The 22,725-nt window shown below is 39.1% G+C and overlaps 1 protein-coding gene across 1 annotated transcript; it reads left to right on the forward strand.

Moving 5' to 3' along the window:
- Nucleotides 1-566: 566 nt before the first annotated feature.
- aldh1l2 (aldehyde dehydrogenase 1 family, member L2) lies at nucleotides 567-22,041 on the forward strand. The gene is made up of 23 exons (XM_030149955.1): nucleotides 567-772; nucleotides 2,234-2,378; nucleotides 5,632-5,866; nucleotides 7,428-7,593; nucleotides 7,785-7,886; nucleotides 10,422-10,511; nucleotides 11,521-11,655; nucleotides 12,394-12,519; nucleotides 12,648-12,739; nucleotides 13,015-13,162; nucleotides 13,315-13,434; nucleotides 13,541-13,668; nucleotides 14,056-14,206; nucleotides 14,308-14,378; nucleotides 14,483-14,588; nucleotides 14,714-14,801; nucleotides 14,885-14,978; nucleotides 15,067-15,166; nucleotides 15,836-15,934; nucleotides 16,045-16,210; nucleotides 17,261-17,366; nucleotides 18,650-18,849; nucleotides 20,270-22,041. The coding sequence occupies exons 1-23, from the start codon at nucleotides 725-727 to the stop codon at nucleotides 20,323-20,325; spliced, it is 2,772 nt and encodes a 923-aa protein (XP_030005815.1). The 5' UTR covers nucleotides 567-724; the 3' UTR covers nucleotides 20,326-22,041.
- The last annotated feature ends 684 nt before the right edge of the window (nucleotides 22,042-22,725 follow it).

The raw sequence follows: 22,725 nt of genomic DNA on the forward strand, positions 1-22,725 counted from the left end.
GAGCGTCCACTGTGTTGGCTGATATGGAACTAAAACAACCAAACCCATGAATATACAATTCTGTTGAGTTCATGTAAATTGACTTAGAGTCTGGTTTTGACCAACTCTATAGTGTCATGAGATAACTTTTTTGTTGTGATCTGGCGCTATATAAATAAATTTTGATTGATTGAGTGATTTGGTTGGTTTTCCCCTGTAAGTCGCTTTGGAAAAAAAGCGTCTGCCAAATGCATAAACATAAACAACATAAACAAGAGAACAGCTGGAGAATAACTGTCCACTGGAGTGACCACTATGCATGAAAGGGTTAATGCTAAAAGTGATCGTAATAATAACAACCAGCAATACGTTGCCTTATTTGTATGTCAGTAGTAAAGTATTATTCCACAGTTTGAGAGTACTAAACCCTGTCTAATGTCCTTTGGAGGTTTATGAATTCCCACGCGTGCCCGCGCAGTGGAGTAGGTAGTAACCGTCGCGAACGCGCACGTACGGTTCCCAGTTTACGTCATCCGTCCTGTGCCGTCGAGTATAAGCTGGCAGTGACGTGCCCATTCCACGGCCACTGCCTCTGACACACACAGTCCACACAGAGGGGCAGGTGTGGGTGGCCACGGCGCACATAACCCTGCAGCAGGTCGGACACATCCTGCAGCATTTGGATTTATTTTTTCATTTCAATTCTTTTTTTTTTTTTTACTCAGACATATAAAACACCGCCATCATGTTGTGGACGGCGAATCAGATCTTAAGGAAATTCTCCACCTCATCCGTGAGTAACGCTGTTGCCTTCGGTGCAGCCAACAATGCACATTAAGTCTGACAGACATGTATTTAGCATTAATGAGAACATAGGAGCTAGTACTGTGGATGCATGCCAGGTTCTGATGGTCCTGTGGACAGGCTGTGGGTGAGGCATAGTTCATGTACTGGGCTCCACAACACACCAGGATTTTTACCACACCAGATGATGTCTCAGTGCCAGTTTGCCACGTTACTCTCCGTACACCCCACTCCCACTCCCACTCCCACTGTACTGGCCTGTACTATAATACAACACTTGGAGGAGTTGCATCAGCACATGCAGCCTGGTCCTGCAGACCATCTGCGGCTTACACAGCTACTGTAAGGCTGCAGGCAACACATGGGTGGACTAGTGTTAAACCCGGTATTACCCATTGGAACGGGTTTCCATCCAGGTTTATCCCGTGCCTATTTGTCTAAAATCACTGGTTTTAGGGGAAGTGGCTGCAAAACGTACAGAGAACAACCAGGTCCTGTGCCTCGTGTGTGTGACACAACCATTCATATAAGCACAGGAAACATGAAACTACTTACTGTACGCTCCCTGTGGACGTGTGCTGTGACAGTCAGATGGGGGGGGGGCGGGGGGGCTCTGGCATGCATGCATTTTCGTCACTCCTTGCAGGAAGGCTATAGTTTCTGTCAGCCAATAGCAGCCCTCAGATCCAGTCTAACCAATAGTAAAGAGCTGATAATGATGAATGGCTGGGGTGGTCATAATAAGGCCCCAGGGAAAGGCCAGCAAGGGGACCCCCCCCCACTATGAGGCATTTAAAGTCCATGTTATTAACAGGTTAATAAAGGGTTAATAAGATGAACTGATTATAAATAGTGAATTACAAGGATTTAATACTCGTTGATAGTTTTATAGCTCACTTGTGTGGCTTTGACAAGTCTCTAAGGTTTTATCATAGAAAGTCAGACTAGATGCAAAGTATTTTCCTCATGTTTCATTACTGTCATTCCAGTTCTGCATGCTCACTTTATTGTAAATGCTGTTAAAACACTTTGATTTCCTCCACTGTGGGATCAATAAAGTCTTATCTCAAAATATGTGTGTTGTAGATGTAGTGTGTAGTAGTGACTAAATTCCAGGAGATCTCTACATCTTTAAATTGATTCCTCATACGTTCTTCGCACGACACATTTGACTGTCTCTTTAAGACTCACAGTTTGTGGACCATTTGGGTTCCTAGGTCTTAAGACATCCCCAGTATTTTGTTTGCCTGGAGAGTTGCGCAATACGTTTGCCATTTCCATGAGGTCAGAAAACTGGACAAAAGCTCTGTATGCACTAATAACAGTATATAAAAACACACCCTGCACTGCAGTTTGAATAAGACTTATGGACGACTTCCAGTATTTCCAGTTCTACCAATTTACACAAAGTGTGGTTGAAAAATAATAAAATGTATCTTTTGTGTTGCAGCATTATTACCAGAATAAGCTGAAACTAGCTATAATTGGCCAGAGCGTGTTTGGTCAGGAGGTGTACAGCAACCTGAGGAAGCAGGGTCACAAGGTGGTGGGTGTGTTCACGGTCCCGGACAAGGATGGCAAAGCCGACCCCCTGGGTGAGTCATTGTTTCCTCACCTGATGAGTTTATAATGTCCTCTCTGATTGTGGCGTTTAACTGATAAAATGCACCTTACTAACCTTTAAGTCATCCATTCAGATATAGTTAATATGTACCAGATGGTTCAAGGAGGCATTAGTGAATGGTTTATGAATTATTAATTATTGTAGAAGTTTTACCTTAGATCAGTGTTTTTCAACCTTGGGGTCGGGAGCCCACTTGGGGTCGCCTGGAATTCAAATGGGGTCATCTGAAATTTCTAGAAATGGATAAAAAAACAACAACAACAACAACTTACTAATAAAAAATATATGGTGAGTTGAGAGAGACAATCCCAATCCATAAAAGACATGACAAACTGTGAAGCTGAAACTGAAGCACTGTGGTACTGTTTATCTTTCAAATGTTCATTGTGGTCATTTTCAGAATCTGCAGCTGTTTCATAATTCATAGTTTGAGTTCTTGTTTGTTCAGTATTAATTGTCAGTCTTGTAAATCCAAGCTGGATTGACTGTACATATCCTGACCAAGGAAAATAAAATTCTCCCTTTGTGCAGTAATCTACACCTGGCTTTTCTGCCTCCGTCCATAATAATATACATTATATAGCTGCAATGTTGTCAAAAATTAGTGTTTATTTACAACATAGTATAGCAAACTATTAAATGATTAAAAACAAATTAATTTTAGCTAAAAAGTGTCTCCGTTTTGAATGTCTGGGATCACCAGAATTTGTGATGTTTAAATAGGGTCATTAGCCAAAAAACGTTGGGAACCACTGCCTTAGATGAATCAGAGCATCAGGAAAATATTTGACATACTGTACATACACCTCTATTTTAAGTACCAAAGGTGAGGTAAAACCTAAAGTAACTATAGGAGACAAATGAAAAGAGCTGTATGAAGGAAGTTACTGTTGAGTCACTCATGCTTGGGAAAAAGAGCTGAAGACTATGCAATAAAAAAGCCTGTGATTGCTAAATCTAGAAATGAACTCTCAAATCGAAATATTTATGGTATTTTTTGCACTGTTATGTGACTAATTACACTTATTTATATCAAAGAGTCTAGCTGATACAGTGGAGTGCACTTCTGAGTTCTAGGGTAACAATCATTTGCCCTGAAAAGCATTAGAAAAAAGCCCACACTGCCATTTCCTTTGGAGAACATTTTCTTCTTTGGTTAATACACCACATTTGACCACTGTAGCTATGGTTCCTGATGGTGTCTGATGATGTCTGATGGTGCCGTGTCTGTCTCTGTGGGTCAGCAGGGGCCTGTGTCACAGCTGAGGTAGATGCGTTTTGACTCTACAGTGCTTCTGGACAAAGACAGGCCTTTATCCTGCGTTAGCTGCGGGATAGTGGCTCCATTGTGTGTTTGGTGAGAGGCTCTGTGTGGCCTAGAGATGCAGATCTGAGGTGAAAAGTCTACAGTCAGGCAGCACTCTTTAGTATGATGCAACCTGGCCCGGAAACACCATCATCACTGTCATCATATGGTCGCTCAGAGCCTCATGGCCTCAGTGATCCTCCATCTGCCAGTAACAGACAGAGTCTTTTCACCAGACTGCAGTCATATCCTTTGGCCATCTCTTGAATTACGTGAATGAGCATTTCAATGTTTTTCCAACATGACAGAAAGCTTTTGGATTCAGTGCTGAACATTGATATTTAACATCCTCACACTAATTCATTTTGTTGTTTTTCATACTAATATTTTCTATTTTCTAAGAGAAGACAAACACAGGCAGTAGTAAAACTAAATTTTCCTTTGGTCGTCACATTTTGCAGTCAGACAAGTGTATTCTGACAAGTTATCCCAATAGTAAACACACTGCCAGCTGAAAGAAAATCTTGGCCACTATATTAATGGAAGCCACTTTGTTACCAAGGAGGTTATGTTTTTGCCAGAGTTTGTTTGTTTGTTTGTTTGTCTGTTTGTTTTTTGTTTGTTTGTTTGTTTGTCTGTCCGTTAGTGTGCAACATAACTCAAAAAGTTATGGACAGATTTGGATGAAATTTTCAGGGTTTGTTGGAAATGGGATAAGGAAGAAATGATTAAATTTTGGTGGTGATCGGGGGTGGGGGGGCCCACGGGGGGGGCACGTTTGTCTGTCATTAGTGTGCAACATAACTCAAAAAGTTATGGACAGATTTGGATGAAATTTTCAGGGTTTGTTGGAAATGGGATAAGGAAGAAATGATTAAATTTTGGTGGTGATCAGGGGTGGGGGGGCCCACGGGGGGGGGGGGGGCGCGTTTGTCTGTCCGTTAGTGTGCAACATAACTCAAAAAGTTATGGACAGATTTGGATGAAATTTTCAGGGTTCGTTGGAAATGGGATAAGGAAGAAATGATTAAATTTTGGTGGTGGTCGGGGGTGGGGGGGCCCACGGGGGGGGCCACTGATCAGCCTTGGCGGAGGTCTGCGCTCTCCGAGTGCTTCTAGTTTCTTTTAGTTTCCTCCCTTTCCTCACTTCCCTGTGCTGTTTTCTCTTACTCCTAAAGCAATAGTTGTGTGATGTGTTTAAGCAGGACTGAGCCAGGTTTACTGTCTTACTATGTTCAAATATTTGTTTACACTAGAGTCCAAGCTTCTCCAAACACATTTTGAAGTGGCTGTGACTGTGGGTTGATCATATATGTCATGTAGTGCAGTACAACTTCTCTTGCATTGGTGCATTTGAGCACCGTCTCACAGTAATGGACTGGTAGCTCGCCACCAAAATCTATGGTTCTGATTGTGTCATTGAAAGCATTAAAACATGGATTAGCCAGAAGACACCAAAAGGTGGTAGACTTGCAGAGATTCTCTTTCCTGTGCTGCTGGTCAGATGTTCACTGCCAGGTTTGACAATTGCTTTATCTGTGCTAATTAAATTTGTTTGAGAGCTGCTTCCTATCCTCCACTGTTGTAACTCTGTCCTTTCAGCACTGCTTTGATTGGCTGATTGTTTGAAGGCCAACCCTCTCACTCCATTGATTACATTTTTATGCCATCAGGCTGCTACCTCTTGGCTTACTACATTTTAATATGTTAATCTGCTGGTATTGTTGTTCAATTTACTTTCTCAGATCCACTCTCTGTTTTTACAAAAACAAAAAAACAAAAACAAAACAAAAAAAACACCACTCTACCATTAAGCACTAATGTTCATACAGGACCTTAATGATACGCTTGGAAAAAAGTAAGCTGAGTTTTAGATGTCGAAAAAGACTCTACTCAACACTTTTCTCCTTTCCTTTAGCTACGGCTGCAGAGAAGGATGGGACGCCGGTGTTTAAGTTTCCTCGGTGGCGGGTCAAGGGGAAGCCCATCCCAGAGGTAGTGGAGGCCTATAAGGCAGTGGGTGCTGAGCTCAACGTCATGCCCTTCTGCTCCCAGTTCATCCCCATGAACGTGATCGATCACCCCAAACACGGCTCCATCATCTACCACCCCTCCATCCTGCCCCTGCACAGAGGAGCCTCAGCCATCAACTGGTGAGAGAGGGGAGGGGAGGGGGGGGAGAGGTCTGCAAAAGGCTGAATTTAGCAGTGTTTGGGTGTAGTTATGGTTTTATTTGTTTACTGTCATGGACATGGTGTACATGATGTCATCTGTTGGCTCCTTGTTAGTAGCTTTGGTCTGTCCATGTGTTATTAGGTAACAGAAGTTCTATACCTACATGTTTTTATGCATAAGTGATAATTATTCAAGTCTATTTCTCACTTCATCACTGTTTGACACTGAGTTTTACAGGACCTGCACTAACACTTTTTAAAGGGTTAACATGTCTCTGTCCGTCTTTGACTTTGCTACACAGCAGTAGCAAAAAGAAAAAAGACAACAGTGAGTTTCATATCACTTTTGTTGTAGATTACATATTACTCTTTACATTAGTCCTAAATAAATAGAGAACATGCACTTTTTGGCTGAATGTGATTAAGACTAAAACATGAATTAAAAGTGAATCAAAATTAAAGAGTGAAATTACAATAAAATGAGAGACACCAAGTATTTCTCATAAAAGTTTTCTACCAAGTTGAGATGTTATGACACTGATGATATAACTTATGTAAGAGAAAGTAAACCATTGTTTGTCCCTCAAATGAACCTTTTCATTCAACAGCAGCTCACTGCCCCCTATGTTAACCAGGCCAGGACAGAGATAGAGGAGGGTTTGCTGTTATCTGTTTGTCAGTCTGGTAGTTAAAACCAGTTCTGTCTGACTCCAACCTCAAGCAAACTAGGTTTCTTATCTCGTACCCCTGTCAGTTCTCCACCCTTTACTATCTTTCTGTGCATGGTAGAACTGCAGAAGTAGCTTCTGTGTTTTCTAAACTGTGGAAAAACCACAAAGTGGAGGGATTTTTTTTTATTCAGAGGATGAGTGAGAACAACACTGCCTTGTTGGTCTTTTTTATTTAAGTGAAATAAAGTTTAAAAATAAAAGCAGTGCTGATCCTAGTTAGATTGTAACCAGTCACACCAGAAATTCTCCCATTCCTTAGTAAGTTTACAACTAAATCCATCTTACAGTGGTTGTGGAAGGATGATAAATGAAAGGAAATGCCACCAGAAACACACAACATGAAATAAAGTGTTGTGTAGTTGTGCTACCATGTTTCTCCAGAACAGCCCCAGACTCAACTGAAAGTATGAACACCATCCTTACAAATGATATTCCCTCATTTGTTTTGATCGTGGTGTTGGTCTAAAATATCCTGTAGTTGTTCAGTTTTGTTGAGACCTGGTGGCTGAAGGCTGTATTTGATTCACATTATTTTCATGCTCATTAAACCATCCAGTGTCCCATCAGACCCTACTGATGTGAGCATGTCGTCCTGGTTGATACTGCCTTCATCAGGTTTTTCATTGAATATGACACCTGTCCATAGCCTTAGAGTTCACAGTCTTATCAGCAGCAGTCAGGTTCTCTGCAGGTGCAATCAGCTGTTATCAAAATGTTATCTTTATGGCATGATTTGCACCCTTTACTCAATCTAAAAATACGGAAATTATGGCACAGCACCAACTTTTTATTTCGCTGTGTGCCACCAGGACCCTGATTGAAGGTGATAAGAAAGCTGGCTTCACAGTGTTCTGGGCTGATGATGGTCTGGATACTGGACCGATCCTGCTGCAGAAAGAGTGTGCTGTGGAACCCAATGACACTGTGGACACGCTGTACAACCGCTTCCTCTTCCCAGAAGGCATCAAATCTATGGTAACCTTCACTTCATATTTTGGGTTGACAAAAAGAACATAATCAGTCTGAGAATTTGTCTCAAGAAGTCAAAACAGATGATGTTTGTCCCATAGTTTTCAACATGTTTGTACAAACTTCACAGTTTGCATTTTGCAGCTGCTTCCCAGTATCACAGTCAGAGGCTTCACACTCAGCCTGGTTTGTTACAGGTGGAATCAGTGCAGCTCATTGCAGATGGAAAGGCTCCTCGAATTCCCCAGCCAGAGGAAGGAGCAAGTTATGAAGGCATTCAGAAGAAATCCAATGCTAAGGTGAGAGATCTTCTTCTGGACTCCTCCTGTGTAGAACCACATATGATGGGATGTGTCTCTGTTGGAGCCCCTTTATATTACTTTAACACTGAATAGATTACTGACCTGGACAAGTAGACCTACACAGCCTGGACACAGCCATGCTATAATATTTAGCTTTACCTTCATTTACTCTTTGCTATTATTGTGGCAGGCATTCACTGGGTCATTGTTTAAGCTCATGCAATGTCAACATTTACTTCCACACATATTATTGCTGAACCTATACCTGACCGACTGAACCAACTCCCGATCATAACACTGCCCCCACAGGCTTGTATTGTAGGCACTAGAAGGCATGATGGGTAATCACGTCATCCACCTCTATTCCCACCCTGATGCATCCATCAATCTGGAAGAGGGTCAGTCTGAACTCATCTGATCACATGACCTTTTTCATTGAAACACAGTCTAATCTTTATGCTCTCTTTCAAATTGATGGTTGCTTAAGATATATATATATATATATATATATATACACACAGGGTGGGGAAGCAAAATTTACAATGAACATTTAGTTGTTTTTTCTCAGCAGGCACTACGTCAATTGTTTTGAAACCAAACATATATTGATGTCATAATCATACCTAACACTATTATCCATACCTTTTCAGAAACTTTTGCCCATATGAGTAATCAGGAAAGTAAATGTCAAAGAGTGTGTGATTTGCTGAATGCACTCGTCACACCAAAGGAGATTTCAAAAATAGTTGGAGTGTCCATAAAGACTGTTTATAATGTAAAGAAGAGAATGACTATTAGCAAAACTATTACGAGAAAGTCTGGAAGATACTATTAAAAGAAGAATGGGAGAGGGTGTCACCCGAATATTTGAGGAACACTTGCGCAAGTTTCAGGAAGCGTGTGAAGGCAGTTATTGAGAAAGAAGGAGGACACATAGAATAAAAATATTTTCTATGATGTAAATTTTCTTGTGGCAAATAAATTCTCATGACTTTCAATAAACTAATTGGTCATACACTGTCTTTCAATCCCTGCCTCAAAATATTGTAAATTTTGCTTCCCCACCCTGTATATACATACACACACACACACATATATATATATATATATATATATATATATATATATATATGTGTGTGTAATTTATTTATTTACCCAGGTAAAAAAAGCCTCACTGAGATTGCAAATCTCTTTTTCAACAGTGACCTGGCCAAGAAAACCAGCATAACACACAGTTTCTGACAAGACAAGACATAATCAACACATAATACAAAAACTTATAAGTGATAGTTACAACACAATCATTTGTGCAAGTTTAAAAACAGTTACACTGACCAAGCTCATTGATTTCATACTCCTTTAAAATAGCTTAGCTTTAAATTCACCTATAGTAACAAGTTCAGATAGAGCTGAAGAAATGAAAAGGTACTCATTACATCAGTTAGAGTTGAAGAACTTGTTGCACATCAAACATGATAAACACTGCAGTATTTATCCAAAGGTTGGGACTCTTTGTATTTGGTTGGGCAGGACATTTGTCTTATTGCCTAAAAAACTAAGAAACAATAGCATTAAGATGCACGCATTTTTTAGATTTCTGAATCTTCTCCCACATGTCAGATTTAGTCATTTCACATAGATCCAGTCATAATATCATCAGTGCCAAGTGGTCGATTGCTTTTGATTGTTTGTTTCCAAGTTATCTTCTAGCAGAGCTTTGAGGTATTCAGAAAAAGATAAATGATTAGTTAATCCCAGTCAGTGGGTCCCAGTGGTGATAGTTTAATTGGATGTCCCTGTGCTAGCAAAAGGAGTAGTTCTAAGTTAAACTGAGGCTAAACTGCTCTCCAGAAAAATTGGTAAAAAAGGTAAAACTCAATCCCAGCCTCCAAACTTTTTTTTTTTTGGGATCTACATAACCTCATAGTCAGAGGCAACAATTCTTAACGTTATTCTTCAGGTAACAATTGGGCCTGGTTTCAGATACTCCAACTTTAATGGCACCCAGCAGATGTTGGACAAAGTTGTATTTTTGCAATAGACAGTAATATTCCAATAAAGTTTATGAAATAGGGGCAACACTGAACCGATCTCTGCACTGAAGCTCAAAATACCACATACCTCTTTTACAGTAGAGGTAGTATTCTGCTGCCTTCAGCTTTTGGACAGCTGCTCAGTGCAACAACACCTTCATTCAGTGAACAGTGTGGAAATTTACTGTTGCCTAATCGTGTAGTTCAGGGCCAGACGTGTGTGGTGCGGATAGTGGTTGGCTCGAATTTATCTGATGAGGAGAAGGACTGAGGTGGAGTTACTTGTGGGAGCCAGCTGCTTTCTGATTTGTCACTTGGAGCCACGTTGCTGGCAGTGTGTTCAAATGTGCTATTCTTAGTGCAGAGAGTTCTTTTCCAGCAACGTGTCGCTCTGCTAGTGGTAGCCAGCTGTTGGGCCTCCCTCGCATTCTCAGAAATGTAGATGAACTTGAAACTGAGTGTGAGCAACCAGCATGTTGACCCCAACACCTCTCCTCAGGTCAACATGGCACAACCAGCTGAAGTCATCCACAACTGGATCCGAGGTCATGACAAAGTCCCCGGTGCCTGGACTGTCATCAATGGTCAAGTGAGTTACATGTCACACACAAGCAAAAGTAACCAAAAAACTAAAGAAAATAACCACATACACATGTCAGGTGTCTCTTCTAAGGTCACACTGACAGATTTTGATGCACTGAAGAATGAAATGATAAAGAATGACAAAAAATAACTAAATCCTGGTTCTGATAGGAGCAGTACAGCTCCCACAGGTTAGTCCTTAAAGTACACACCGCTGGAGCTTCTCAGTTCAAATGAAAAAGTATGTCCTTCAGTTTCATAAGTGTGTCCTCAAACTAAAGTGTCAAACAAAATATATGTGGTTCAGCTGGAAGTTAAAAACTGTATTTTTTGGTCATGCATAATCTTAGTTCTCTCTGCTTGTTGTCTTGGCAACATGACCTTTGGAAGCTCCTGGCCAAGAATAAATAGTTCAACACATTGTGTAATTCATCTTGTTTGTACACATTAATTTGTGGAAGGCTTAGACCCTGACTTCCACTACACTGTCTTTTAGGCCTTAGGCATATTTGTTTTGCATTTCCCAGTCAATGGCTAAATTCCTGCAAATTTTTAAAAAAAATATTATTAAATGTGCCATTTTCAGCATATGGTCACAGGTTACAGTCAGTGGAAGGTAGGAGTCAGATAGTTGCCTAATGGCAGGATTTTTACAGCTGAGGACAACTTTTACCCACAGATGGCAGACAGGTACTGATCTAACTTGATACGAGAAAGTAATTTAACATAGTTCACAAAATGCTGAACAGTGGAAATATTCATTATTCACAGATTTTTTATCAATTTTTTTACCAGTGCAAATACTGAAGACATACCCTCAGAAACCTTTACAATGAGGCAAATTGGTTTTATCCTTTTAATTTGACAAATTTTAAAACTTCTCATGAGAACATTTTTAGAGAGTTGTTTTTGCAGAAAGTAAAAAAGAATCTTTATAGGTGATGTAACCAAACAATCTTTTGGAATCATCACCTGCATACAGAATATGTGTTAAATGTGTCTCCCTCTGCCCTCAGCCCGTGACCCTGTATGGTTCGTCCATGCTGACGGGGTCAGTACCAGCCGGTCAACCCCTGGAGGTCGAAGGGGCATCCCAGCCCGGTGTAGTTGCCAAGAATGGGCTTGTCCTTTATGGAACTGATGGGAAAGCTGTGAGTGTGTCTGCAGTTTGTTGTACTACACAATGAATACTCTACTAAACAAAGCTGATGAGTGAACCATCATGTTTTTTTTTTTGTTTTTTTTTACATTCTTTTTATTGAACATTTTCAAAATTATACAGTCCAGTACAGTACATATAGGTTATATGAAATATATAGCAAATCCAAAATACATCCACAGCAATCACCACAAAAGTCCTTATTAAGTCTGTTTCACGCAGTTTCAGTCTGAGTTCCCAGATACTCCAACACTTTGCCAAACTTTGCTGTAAAGATGTCCTTCTGATCGTCAATATAAAATCTTAGTCTTTCCAGAGAAATATAGTCTGATATCAAAGACTTCCACAGATGTATTGAAGGAAGTTCTTCTCCTACCCATTTGGTCATAACAGCCTTTCGGCCCAGCATAAACAAAAAATTAACAGTATTCCTATGTGTTCTCAATGATTCAGGGATACAGTCCAATAGACACAATAGTGGAATAGGCTGTAATTGCTGCTTAATTACCACACTAACCTTAACACAATATGGTTTGCCAAAACTGTTGAATTTTTTTCGCATTCTCAGAGGCAGTGAAGTCTTGTCCCTATAGTAGTCTTACATTCTGGGCAGTAACCAGTATGGTTTTGTTGATGGCCACTACTGCAAGGATGTTCAAACACAGTTAGAGATAAGTCAAATGCTGGGTTGTCAATGTGCGTCTCATTTATACCACTGTTTTATCCACAGCTTGTGGTGAAGAACCTGCAGTTTGAAGATGGAAAGATGATCCCTGCATCCAAATACTTCTCCTCTGGAGAAAGCTCGAGTGTAGATTTGACTGATGATGAGAAGAAGATGGCAGATGAGATCAGGGTAAGTGAACAGTGGACAGTGTTTATTGTATTAATACAGAAGTAGTGATTTTGGTGTTCATCTCATTATGCAGACATTTTTCTATTTTCCTTTTGCAAAAGGATTGAGAATGATTATGTTTATTACAGAACATCTGGAAGGGCATCCTCAGCAATGTGGCAGCAATTGAGGACACCACAGACTTCTTCAAGTCTGGAGCTGCGTCCATGGATGTAGTCAGGTGAGAGTGAAGCAGCAACTGATCCAAAATGTTTAACTGAATGTTTTAATTGAACCAAAAGTGAATTTTATTCATAGAATTTTTTATCCTCACATCCTCAGGTAAACTGTATAATTATTACTTGCAGTCGCTCAGACTTAAACCTAAATTCCTTGCACACATCTGTGTTTTTACAAAACAGTTACAGTGTTTTAGTAACTCTAAGAACTATTGTATAGGTGCCCTACAGGTAAAAACAAAGAACATTGTTGACAATTGTGTGTGTCTGTGTCCAGGCTGGTGGAGGAGGTGAAGCAGAAGTGTGCTGGTGTCCAGCTGCAGAATGAAGATGTGTATATGGCCACCACTTTCCAGGACTTCATCCAGATGTTTGTCCGCAAACTGAGAGGAGAGGACCAGGAGGAGGAGCTGGTCATTGACTATGTGAGTCTGGCTATACATTTTGATCTCTATGTACATGGGAAAGTTGTCCCTCTATACAACTGGTAGAGCATTAAATAAGAAAATATGACTTTTTCTGTAGAATTACCTTTTCATTTCTGAATAGTGAATGTTGTACCATTGTTGATTTGTAGGCAACCAAAGAAGCGAACAACATGACACTAAAAATGCCCTACCAGTGTTTTATCAACGGTGCATTTGAAGATGCAGAGAATGGCAAGACATACGATACCATCAATCCTACTGATGGTTCGGTGAGGCACAAACAGACATATGTATCTACACATACAAGCTCTGGATGAATAGTTTTGTCTCTTATTGAACAGTGGTCTGTGTGTGGCCTTCATGTCCTTCTCCCAGGTGATCTGTAAGGTGTCTTATGCTTCAGTGGGTGATGTGGACCGTGCAGTTGCAGCTGCTAAAGAGGCTTTTGACAATGGGCCCTGGGGCAAAATGAACCCAAGAGACAGAGGAAGTCTGCTGTTCAAGTGAGTAGCTCCACCTAGAGGAATACAAAGTACATAATCAGAAAAAGACACTCGGATCCACATTCAGATAGACAAGTGAAGTAAAACGTTGGTAAAATAATATTTCATAATAACAGTACTGTAATTGTTCCTTCTAATCTACAAACATGGACAGATGTCATGTCTTGCCTTGCACTGTGGGTTTGTGAGTCTGCTCCAATAAACGGTTACAAGGTTTAGCTGGTGATTGGAGTGTGGCCAGAGACACAGACCCCCCCATATTTCAGAGTTCTGCCTACATTTACTGTACACTGTGGTGGTGCACAATGAAACCATGAATCAGTATTGGTTTCCGCTGTCTTCTTAAGGCATTTTCACTGTCTGACTTCTTTCACCCTCTTGAATCAGGCTTGCAGACCTCATGGAGGAGCACCAGGAGGAACTGGCAACCATTGAGTCCATAGACTCAGGAGCCGTGTACACACTGGCCCTCAAGACCCACGTAGGCATGTCAATCCAGACCTTCCGCTACTTCGCTGGCTGGTGCGACAAAATCCAGGTAAGCTGATGTTCATGTACTTTTGCAGGCAATGGACCTTTCTAAACATGTCCAGAGTCATTCAGTAGAACACCTGAAATATATGCTGTTGTTTCATCCAGGGCAAAACAATTCCCATCAACCAGGCCAGACCAAACCGCAATCTGACCTTCACAAAGAAAGAACCACTGGGGTAAGAACATTGGATTCACAAATGCTGATGTAGGGAAAAAATACATGTGAAGTTTGTGCTATACATTTGTTACATGTGTGTTGTGTGTCTGTGTTCTGCTGCAGTGTGTGTGCCATTGTGATCCCATGGAATTACCCTCTCATGATGTTGGCCTGGAAGAGCGCTGCCTGCCTCGCTGCTGGAAACACACTCGTGCTTAAACCTGCACAGGTAACACACCAGATTACATAGCACAACCTCAACATTATGGTAATGAAACCTATATTTAACCCAGAAATATATTTGAAGTATTTCATGTGTAAATGTTCATCCTTTCCTTGGTTCCTTGGTGTCAGGTTACTCCGCTGACTGCACTCAAGTTTGCTGAGCTGTCAGTGAAAGCTGGTATTCCTAAAGGTGTTATCAACATTTTACCTGGCTCAGGTAATGGTTTGGGATCCACATAATAATAACGATAACTGAATGAACCATTGATCCACTGGTCAACATATACATCTCTGTTTCAGGTGGTATGGTGGGACAACGTCTCTCCGATCACCCAGATATTCGCAAGCTGGGCTTCACTGGTTCCACACCGATTGGCAAGCAGATCATGAAGAGGTGTGACAATAGCAAAACTCATCACTCATTGGTAGAAATAACTGTCAGATGATACTTCATGCTTTCTCCTTGTGATTTGTCTTTGCAGCTGTGCGGTCAGTAACCTGAAGAAGGTTTCTCTGGAGCTGGGAGGGAAGTCGCCTCTCATCATCTTCAGTGACTGTGACATGGACAAAGCTGTTCGCATGGTGAGAGAGGAGTTTACTAAAACACTTTTAACCCCTAAAGACCCAAACAGCCACTGGGGACCAAAATTATCTACTAATCTAAAATGTGTAATAACTTCTGATCCACTACACCTGTCAATGCATGTCAATAATTGGTGGAAAATGCAGTTTGTCATCTTTTCATGGTCATCAGATATGACCCATAGTAGTGAATGTGGAAACACCGTCATCCTCTACAACATTGATTCACCAGTAAAAACCATGGAATTGGATCAATGACGGTGGATGGAGATGCTTGGTTTATGTTCAGTTAATGATACCTTTCACTGAAAAAGTCACTTTCTCTTCAGGTTTCTCTATTTCTGATAGAATCACCTTCAACTATAATATGAGCTTTAATAAACATCTACGTGATAAGCAAACTAAATATAGGAGAATACCTAGTTTTCACATGAAAAATGCAAAATTCAGAGGCTCATATTATAATTATTGGTGATAAATCACTTAAGAAAGACTAAACAGAGAGAAAATTTCATTTCATAATTGCCACAGAAGTAGCACTGGGTCTTCATGGGTTAATATTTATTTCATGTGCAGAACTGAGACTAATGACACAGAAGTGATCAGGGTATATGCGACAGATCAAAATAAAATACTGTTTCCTCTGTGTCCATGTCTGCTGCTCCACAGGGCATGAGCTCTGTGTTCTTCAACAAAGGTGAGAACTGCATCGCTGCTGGACGTCTGTTTGTGGAGGAGTCCATTCACGATGAGTACATCAGCAGAGTGGTAAGTGTGTGTGTACACACTGCAATGCTTTCCTTCTGCACAGCGGGGGCTTGATCATCATTTGTTAATTCCAACTGTGAGAAACAAAAACAGCGCTCCTTCTTTCTAAGGTGGAGGAGATCAAGAAGATGAAAATCGGAGACCCGCTGGATCGGTCCACAGACCACGGCCCACAGAATCACAAAGCCCACATGGACAAGCTGCTGGAGTACTGCGAGATCGGAGTGAAGGAAGGAGCCACGCTGGTGTATGGAGGCAAACAGGTGGACAGGCCAGGTAGGACACCATCGGATCCCTCACATGACAGAAAACAGCTCATGTAGGGCTCATGTGGCTTGTATTGGTCCAGTCAGTGAGTTTTCTATTACATATAAAATCATACAATTTGTGGCAATTCATTTTCATACTGTTTGACTGTATTTATTTTATTATCTTTGAATTTTTTGTGTCCTAAGTATATTTTAGCCTTTAAGTTAACCTGTTACAGAGGGAACTACTGATTTATTCCTTACAGTATATGATTTTATACATGTTTTTATTTTGTCAAACTATTAAAACTGTTAATATTGACAAATTTATCTTGTAACTATAGTGCATCAGACAAAATATGAATGTTTTTTGAAAGACAATTCATCATGAAAGGCAGGAGTATCTTACAGTAGGTTTTTTTCTTACGGTATTTATAAGGTAAATTACATACAGTACTGTGCAAAAGTCTATATCACCTATAGCTTTATTGTTTTCACAGGGTTGTAATTAGTATGTCTTCATGTCACAGTCTCTTTATTAAAAAAAAAAAGGTACATGGTATTACCACAAGAAACTCTGAGCTAAATGTTTTCTACAGTTAAATGTCAGTATTTATTATGACCTCCATTTGGATTTAGTACTTGTTTAAGTCTCTTGGGTCAACTGTGTGGAAGTTTTCATAAATAATCTTGTATTTCATCCAGAACATCCCAGCATTTTTCTAAACACTTGAACTGTTTTTTTTTTTTATTCTTTTCCTGTCCTGATAATCCCATAGGGCTTCAATAATAGTTAGATTTTTTTCTTTTCTGCGTATTCCAGTTATATATTCATGGATGTTGATACAGAGAAACAAAAAAACCTAATGGTAGCCTGAGACTTTTGTACAGATAAAATATATCCGTCAGTTGGGTATTAAAGGCTGATTTGTCACAGATTTATTGTGTTCTGTATCTTGTCTTGTACTATACATCATTGCTAGCATCAGCTTATCATATTTAAGTTTACTTCTTTAGTTGTCTGAAATGTTCTTTATAAATCAAAGTTATCATTACTATTATTTTATTTTTCCCCCAGGATTTTTCATGGAGCCCACTGTGTTTACTGACGTGGAGGACCACATGTTCATTGCCAAAGAGGAGTCTTTCGGGCCCGTCATGGTGGTGTCCAAATTCAAAGATGGGTAAGTTCACATTAAGGCATCTCTGTTTTGTACTGAAAAAATGGTTTGCAGTTAAGAAAAAGGCATCCTTCTTTTCTTGGAGCTATATATGCCTGATGCACAGTCATACTAAGTCAGTTTGTTTTTTTATGTGAAATATGTCACCAAACAAAAAGATTAAAATCCATTCAATATAAGCAGATAGAATACCGTCATCATTGCTTTGCTGATGTAACAGAACAAACACTGGTGGCCTCACAGTTTGCTTAACCCTTTCATGCATGAATTATAAGAGCCTTAATCAAGATTTTTATTTCTGAGTGTTTTTATTCTTCTAGGCATTAAAAAAAAACAATGCGATTGAAATTGTTTTTATGAACCTATTTTTCATGGAGTTGCAAAAATATCCACTCAGCTGGACACCATGCATTTAATTTTTGAAGCAAAGAAACATATTTACTGATAAACTGTGTGAAAACTATGAAATGAAAACATTTTTAATGCAGCTAATCTGATGTTTTGTCACATTTTAACAAACACAAAAACTAGTCATTACTCACATCATGGAAATAATATGCAAAAAAACCCCATTTTAATTACAGTTTAATATCAATAACAAGCAATTGATTTACACTCAAACATGTTAGTGCAGGTCTGGTTTATCAAGAACAGTAAAGTTACAGTAACAGTATGAACTGCAGTGTATGGGATGGTGCATGCACTGCAAAAATCCAAATCTTACCAAGTGTATTTTTCTCATTTCTTGTCCAAATATCTCATCACACTTAAAATAAGATATAATCACCTAAAGAGGAACATTTTTTTTGCTGAATTCAAGCAAAAAAAATCTGCCGATGGAACAAGTGAAAATGATCCTGGTCAGATTTGTTGAAATCAGATTTTCCAGATCTATTGTCTGTAAATCAGTTCTTATATCTCACTGAAAAGTTCCTCTGTAGGTGATTCTGTCTGATTTTAAGTGTGATGAGATATTTGGACTAGAAATGAGAAAAATACACTTGGTCAAATTTAGATATTTGCAGTGTGAGTGTCCGCTGTGTTGGCTGATATGGAACTAAAACAACAAAATCCATGAATATACAAGAGAACAGCTGTCCACTGTAGTGACCACTATGCATGAAAGGGTTAAAAAGTAGTGAATGAATAACTGTCCAAAGGTATTTATACGCATATTGTCTGACCTGTAGCGGATGTGACTTCATGTGGGAAAGCATGTTTTATCAATGAAGTGCTGTTATGTGATTTGAGATTCTCATTATCCTGTCTCTCCGTCCTCACCACAGCGATGTAGACGGCGTACTTTACAGAGCCAACGACACAGAGTATGGCCTGGCTTCAGGCGTGTTCACCCGCGACATCAATAAGGCCATGTATGTGAGCGAGCGACTGGAGGCTGGAACAGTATTCGTCAACACCTACAACAAGACTGACGTAGCTTCACCTTTTGGAGGCTTCAAGCAGTCCGGTTTTGGCAAAGACCTCGGTGAGTTCGGTGATTCAAGTATACATATGTCTCATCACTTCTAGTGCAATGAAGCCCACATTTATACTCCAGATATCTTACTTAGGAATAATATTTGATGAGAATGCCTTAAATTATAAATTATAAATGTCTCAGTGGCTCTATTTTCACATCTAGTTTTGCAAATTTTGCAACAGATAGAAGATAATTCCATAACAAGAAGGTAAAAGGTCTGAGGAACTTAAAAGTAAATATTTCTTTTGCAATAAAAAGTGTTTTAAATGCTGGATACTTCATTCTTGCGTGACTGTTTTTTTTACTACTCTTGTGATTGCACAACAGTATTAAAGTCAGTGCCTTTGGTGACTGTTTTTTTTACCAAACATCTACCAAAGAAAAAGAGGAATGTGTTGATGCAAGTATAAAGTATGGTTCAAGACATTACTGAAGTTAACCACAGTTATAACTTTGAGCAGGTTATAAGAAATGTGTATATGGAAAGGAAACTCAACAGATTATATTTAAAAAAGTTGGGAAAGTTTAGTACGGTTCTTTATAACGCCAAAACAACAGTTTTGTAGAAACTTAAATGCTTCAACATGCTGGAGGGGTTGCAGGGACACAGAGGTAAACCACACCCACATTTTTGGTCCTGTATGAAAATTACAACTTTTAAGAAAGATGTGATAAAAATAGAACAGATTTTAGGTTTTAAATTACAGCAACCTACTTTGTTACTATTGTCAGGATATCTTCCTGATATTTGACAGTAAGTGATAAATACCTTCTAAAAATCTTTGGTGCTGCAGCAAAAAAACAAAACAAAACAATCACTCAAAAATGGCTTCAACTTGATCTACCGGTGCTGGAGGACTGGTCGAAAATTGTTGATGAAATTCACAAAATGAAGAGATTAACATTTATCCTGAGGCTGTAAACTGAACTTCACATAATAAGATGGGACAAATGGATTAGTTTCTTTAAATACAATTAATGTGTGGTTTGTCTCATACTCCTGTGAAATGCTATATAAACTGCTGCTCTAAAAATTTAATTAGTTAGGTAACTTGATTGCTATTTCATAACTGTAACCTAAATTATCATTACTATTAGATTGTGACTGTTATCTGTTGCTGATTGTTGTTTGTTATGTTCTGGATGACAAAATGATAAAGAACTAATAAAAACTAAGTGTCAAAAAAAAAAAGAAATGTGCATATGGATGCACCTGACACTGCATTGTTTAACGATATCCCTCACGCGAGGGTTGTGATAGTTTTCAAAATATAGACATGCATCCTTGAAACTACTGAAAATAATATAAAAACTGAAATTTGTGTAGTTTCAACTTAGAACTCATGTGGTAGCTCTGTGCTTTTGTTGTCAATGTATTTCTTAAACTATGCTCTTAGACTGACAGTTGTATCTTTCTCATCTACAGGAGAAGATGCTCTCCAGGAATACCTCAAGACCAAAGCGGTGACAGTGGAGTACTGAGGCACAGACTGTCCGAACAAACTTTGATCCACATCTAAACAGAAAGGGATTCGTCGGTCTTCTTCAACCCAGCAACCTCAGCTTCACTCATTATTTCTGAACTGTGTATATGTGTATGTGTGTGTGAGTGTGTGTGTGTGTGTGAGTGTGTGTGTGTGTGTGAGTGAGTGAGTGTGTGTGCTTCAAGTGATAGGAGTCTCAGCCACAGTTTGGACAACGTGCCTGTCATCTCTTGGCTTTATGTGTGGAAATTCACATCAGAGGACATGCGGTTTTTACCCACCTGTATCTCTACACATAAAACTCTGCTGCTCAGCCTGATGGGACCTGGGCCTGACATGGAGTTTAGGTTAAAACACAACTTTTCCGTCTGAAACCTTTTTATATTGTTAATCAAGCCTGATTCTTTTCGACATATAAATCATTAAGGCCATGCCTTCCTCCTTCACTCTGACAGCTTTTGGGCTGTCATGCATTGTAGCAGAAAACGGAAGCTTCAGTCATCAGTGGATGGAGCAAACTCAAGTCAAACAGTAGAAGATATTGTATATCAGCACTAGGTACCAGTCTGCATTGCTTTAGATTGCATTTATATCCTTAATTTACATAAAAGCTGTGATCAAACAAAGTAATCCTAAGCAAAGGTTCATGTATACTTTCTACCATGTAATTTCTGAAGGAAACTCTTTATTTTTGAAGGTTACATAAAATCAAACTAGTAGCAGTGACAGAAGGGACTGTTGACACTGTTTTATTTTTTATTTACTTATGATGAAAGTCTTAATGAGGAGTGGTCAAAGGACAGCTAGTTTCACATGGATTACCTTCCTTCCAAGTTATTCCTGATTTTGGTTTATTGTAATACACAAAAAAAACTGGCAGATACATGAATCCTTGTAAAAATTGATAATCCACCAGAAAATAGACATGTAGCTCAATGTATGTTTTATTGAACAGTGGTTTTAAGGAAAAGACATGCAGCCATGCACCTGAATTCAGATAGCTATCAGTGAATCACCAACAGGAATATGAATCAGTGTGGTTTTTGGGTATTGAAACTTTACTGCATGGCATCTTATTAAGTTTGTCATGACAGTGTCTCCAACAACTGATTGCAGCTGCATTTGTGAACGATTACACTGTAAAGTAAAAGAAATGCTGAACTGAGGTGGATTACCTGTGTCAAAGACGTGGGTAGAGTTTGACATGATGATCTGTAAGAAGCATGAAGAAATGTTACTTTTTATCATCTGGATGCAACGCCAAGGACAAAAGGTCAGCACATCCAAGTGTCCAGGTAGATGCTACTGTAAAACATGTAAGGAATTTAACTGTTGGATCATTGTGTAGTGAGCCATTTCATTCACTCTCCATCACAAACACTCTGCTTATTTATATCCTGTCCCGTAACCGTAGACAGTCACTGTCAAGTCTGAATTTCTTTGTATATATTTTTCAACAACAGTTGGGTAAAGGACTATTTGATATATTTTTGACATTGTATTTGTCAAACAGAGGAAGACTATATGTTAAAACACTATATTATATTCGTTAGACACACCAGCGAGATGTTTTTTGCATCACTAATGTGGAGAAGTTGTGAAATTAGTTTTCTATTTGTCCCATTTTCTTAGCAAAGGCTACAAAGCCAATGTTTTCTTTCATTCTTTATAAAAAAAAGGAGAACTGTCGCCTCAATAAACAGTATATCTTCAACCACTGGTGTCATACAATGGTTAATCAACTTTGGTATGGAGTTTACTGCAACAAATTGCTGTTGAAGAGCAAATTTAGAACATAGTGGGATATGTAATGCCAGCTCTAGCTGTGTTCACGATAATGTGTTTTTTTGTACAGTCTTATGAACGTATCAACTGATGTGTTAGTTTTTAACTGATGTACAAATGTATTCAGGAGACACTTCTATGCATGTAAGGAGATACGTGTTTGGTTAAAACTTCAAAAGTCATTTAGTAAGCTCATGCTTGGTGAAAAAAAATAGCCTAAAGTTTTTGGTGAAAAAGTCATATTGTGAATATGGTGGGTGATTGAATTCTAATGTACTTGCTTGGTGATAAAGGAAAATTAGGTTAGTGTTTCTTTACATTTCTTTTTTTTCCCACTTCAAATAGAAACATAAACTACACTGAATACAGAAAGTCAAAAATACAAAAAAGTGACTTTCATTTTGTTTCACAAAGAACCTCTGATCAGTCACATATCACAAAACTACAGAGATTGTGTATTTTCTTTACCTTTTCTGTAATTAATTTTCCTAAAATCCCTGATTTTAACAGTTACATAATTGCACAGGCTGATACTAGTATTATGATTACAATAGAATTCTGAAGCCCAACAAAATACTAAGACAGACTAGAGACATAGGAATGTGAAAGCTGC

Source organism: Sphaeramia orbicularis, chromosome 12 (genome assembly GCF_902148855.1).
Source record: "Sphaeramia orbicularis chromosome 12, fSphaOr1.1, whole genome shotgun sequence".
NCBI lineage: Eukaryota > Metazoa > Chordata > Actinopteri > Kurtiformes > Apogonidae > Sphaeramia > Sphaeramia orbicularis.

Coding starts and splice junctions, on each gene's coding strand:
- aldh1l2 (XM_030149955.1), top strand. CDS start 725: ATGTTGTGGACGGCGAATCAGATCTTAAGGAAATTCTCCACCTCATCC. Junction 773..2,233: donor GGAAATTCTCCACCTCATCC/GTGAGTAACGCT, acceptor TTTGTGTTGCAG/CATTATTACCAGAATAAGCT. Junction 14,379..14,482: donor ACAAAGAAAGAACCACTGGG/GTAAGAACATTG, acceptor GTTCTGCTGCAG/TGTGTGTGCCATTGTGATCC.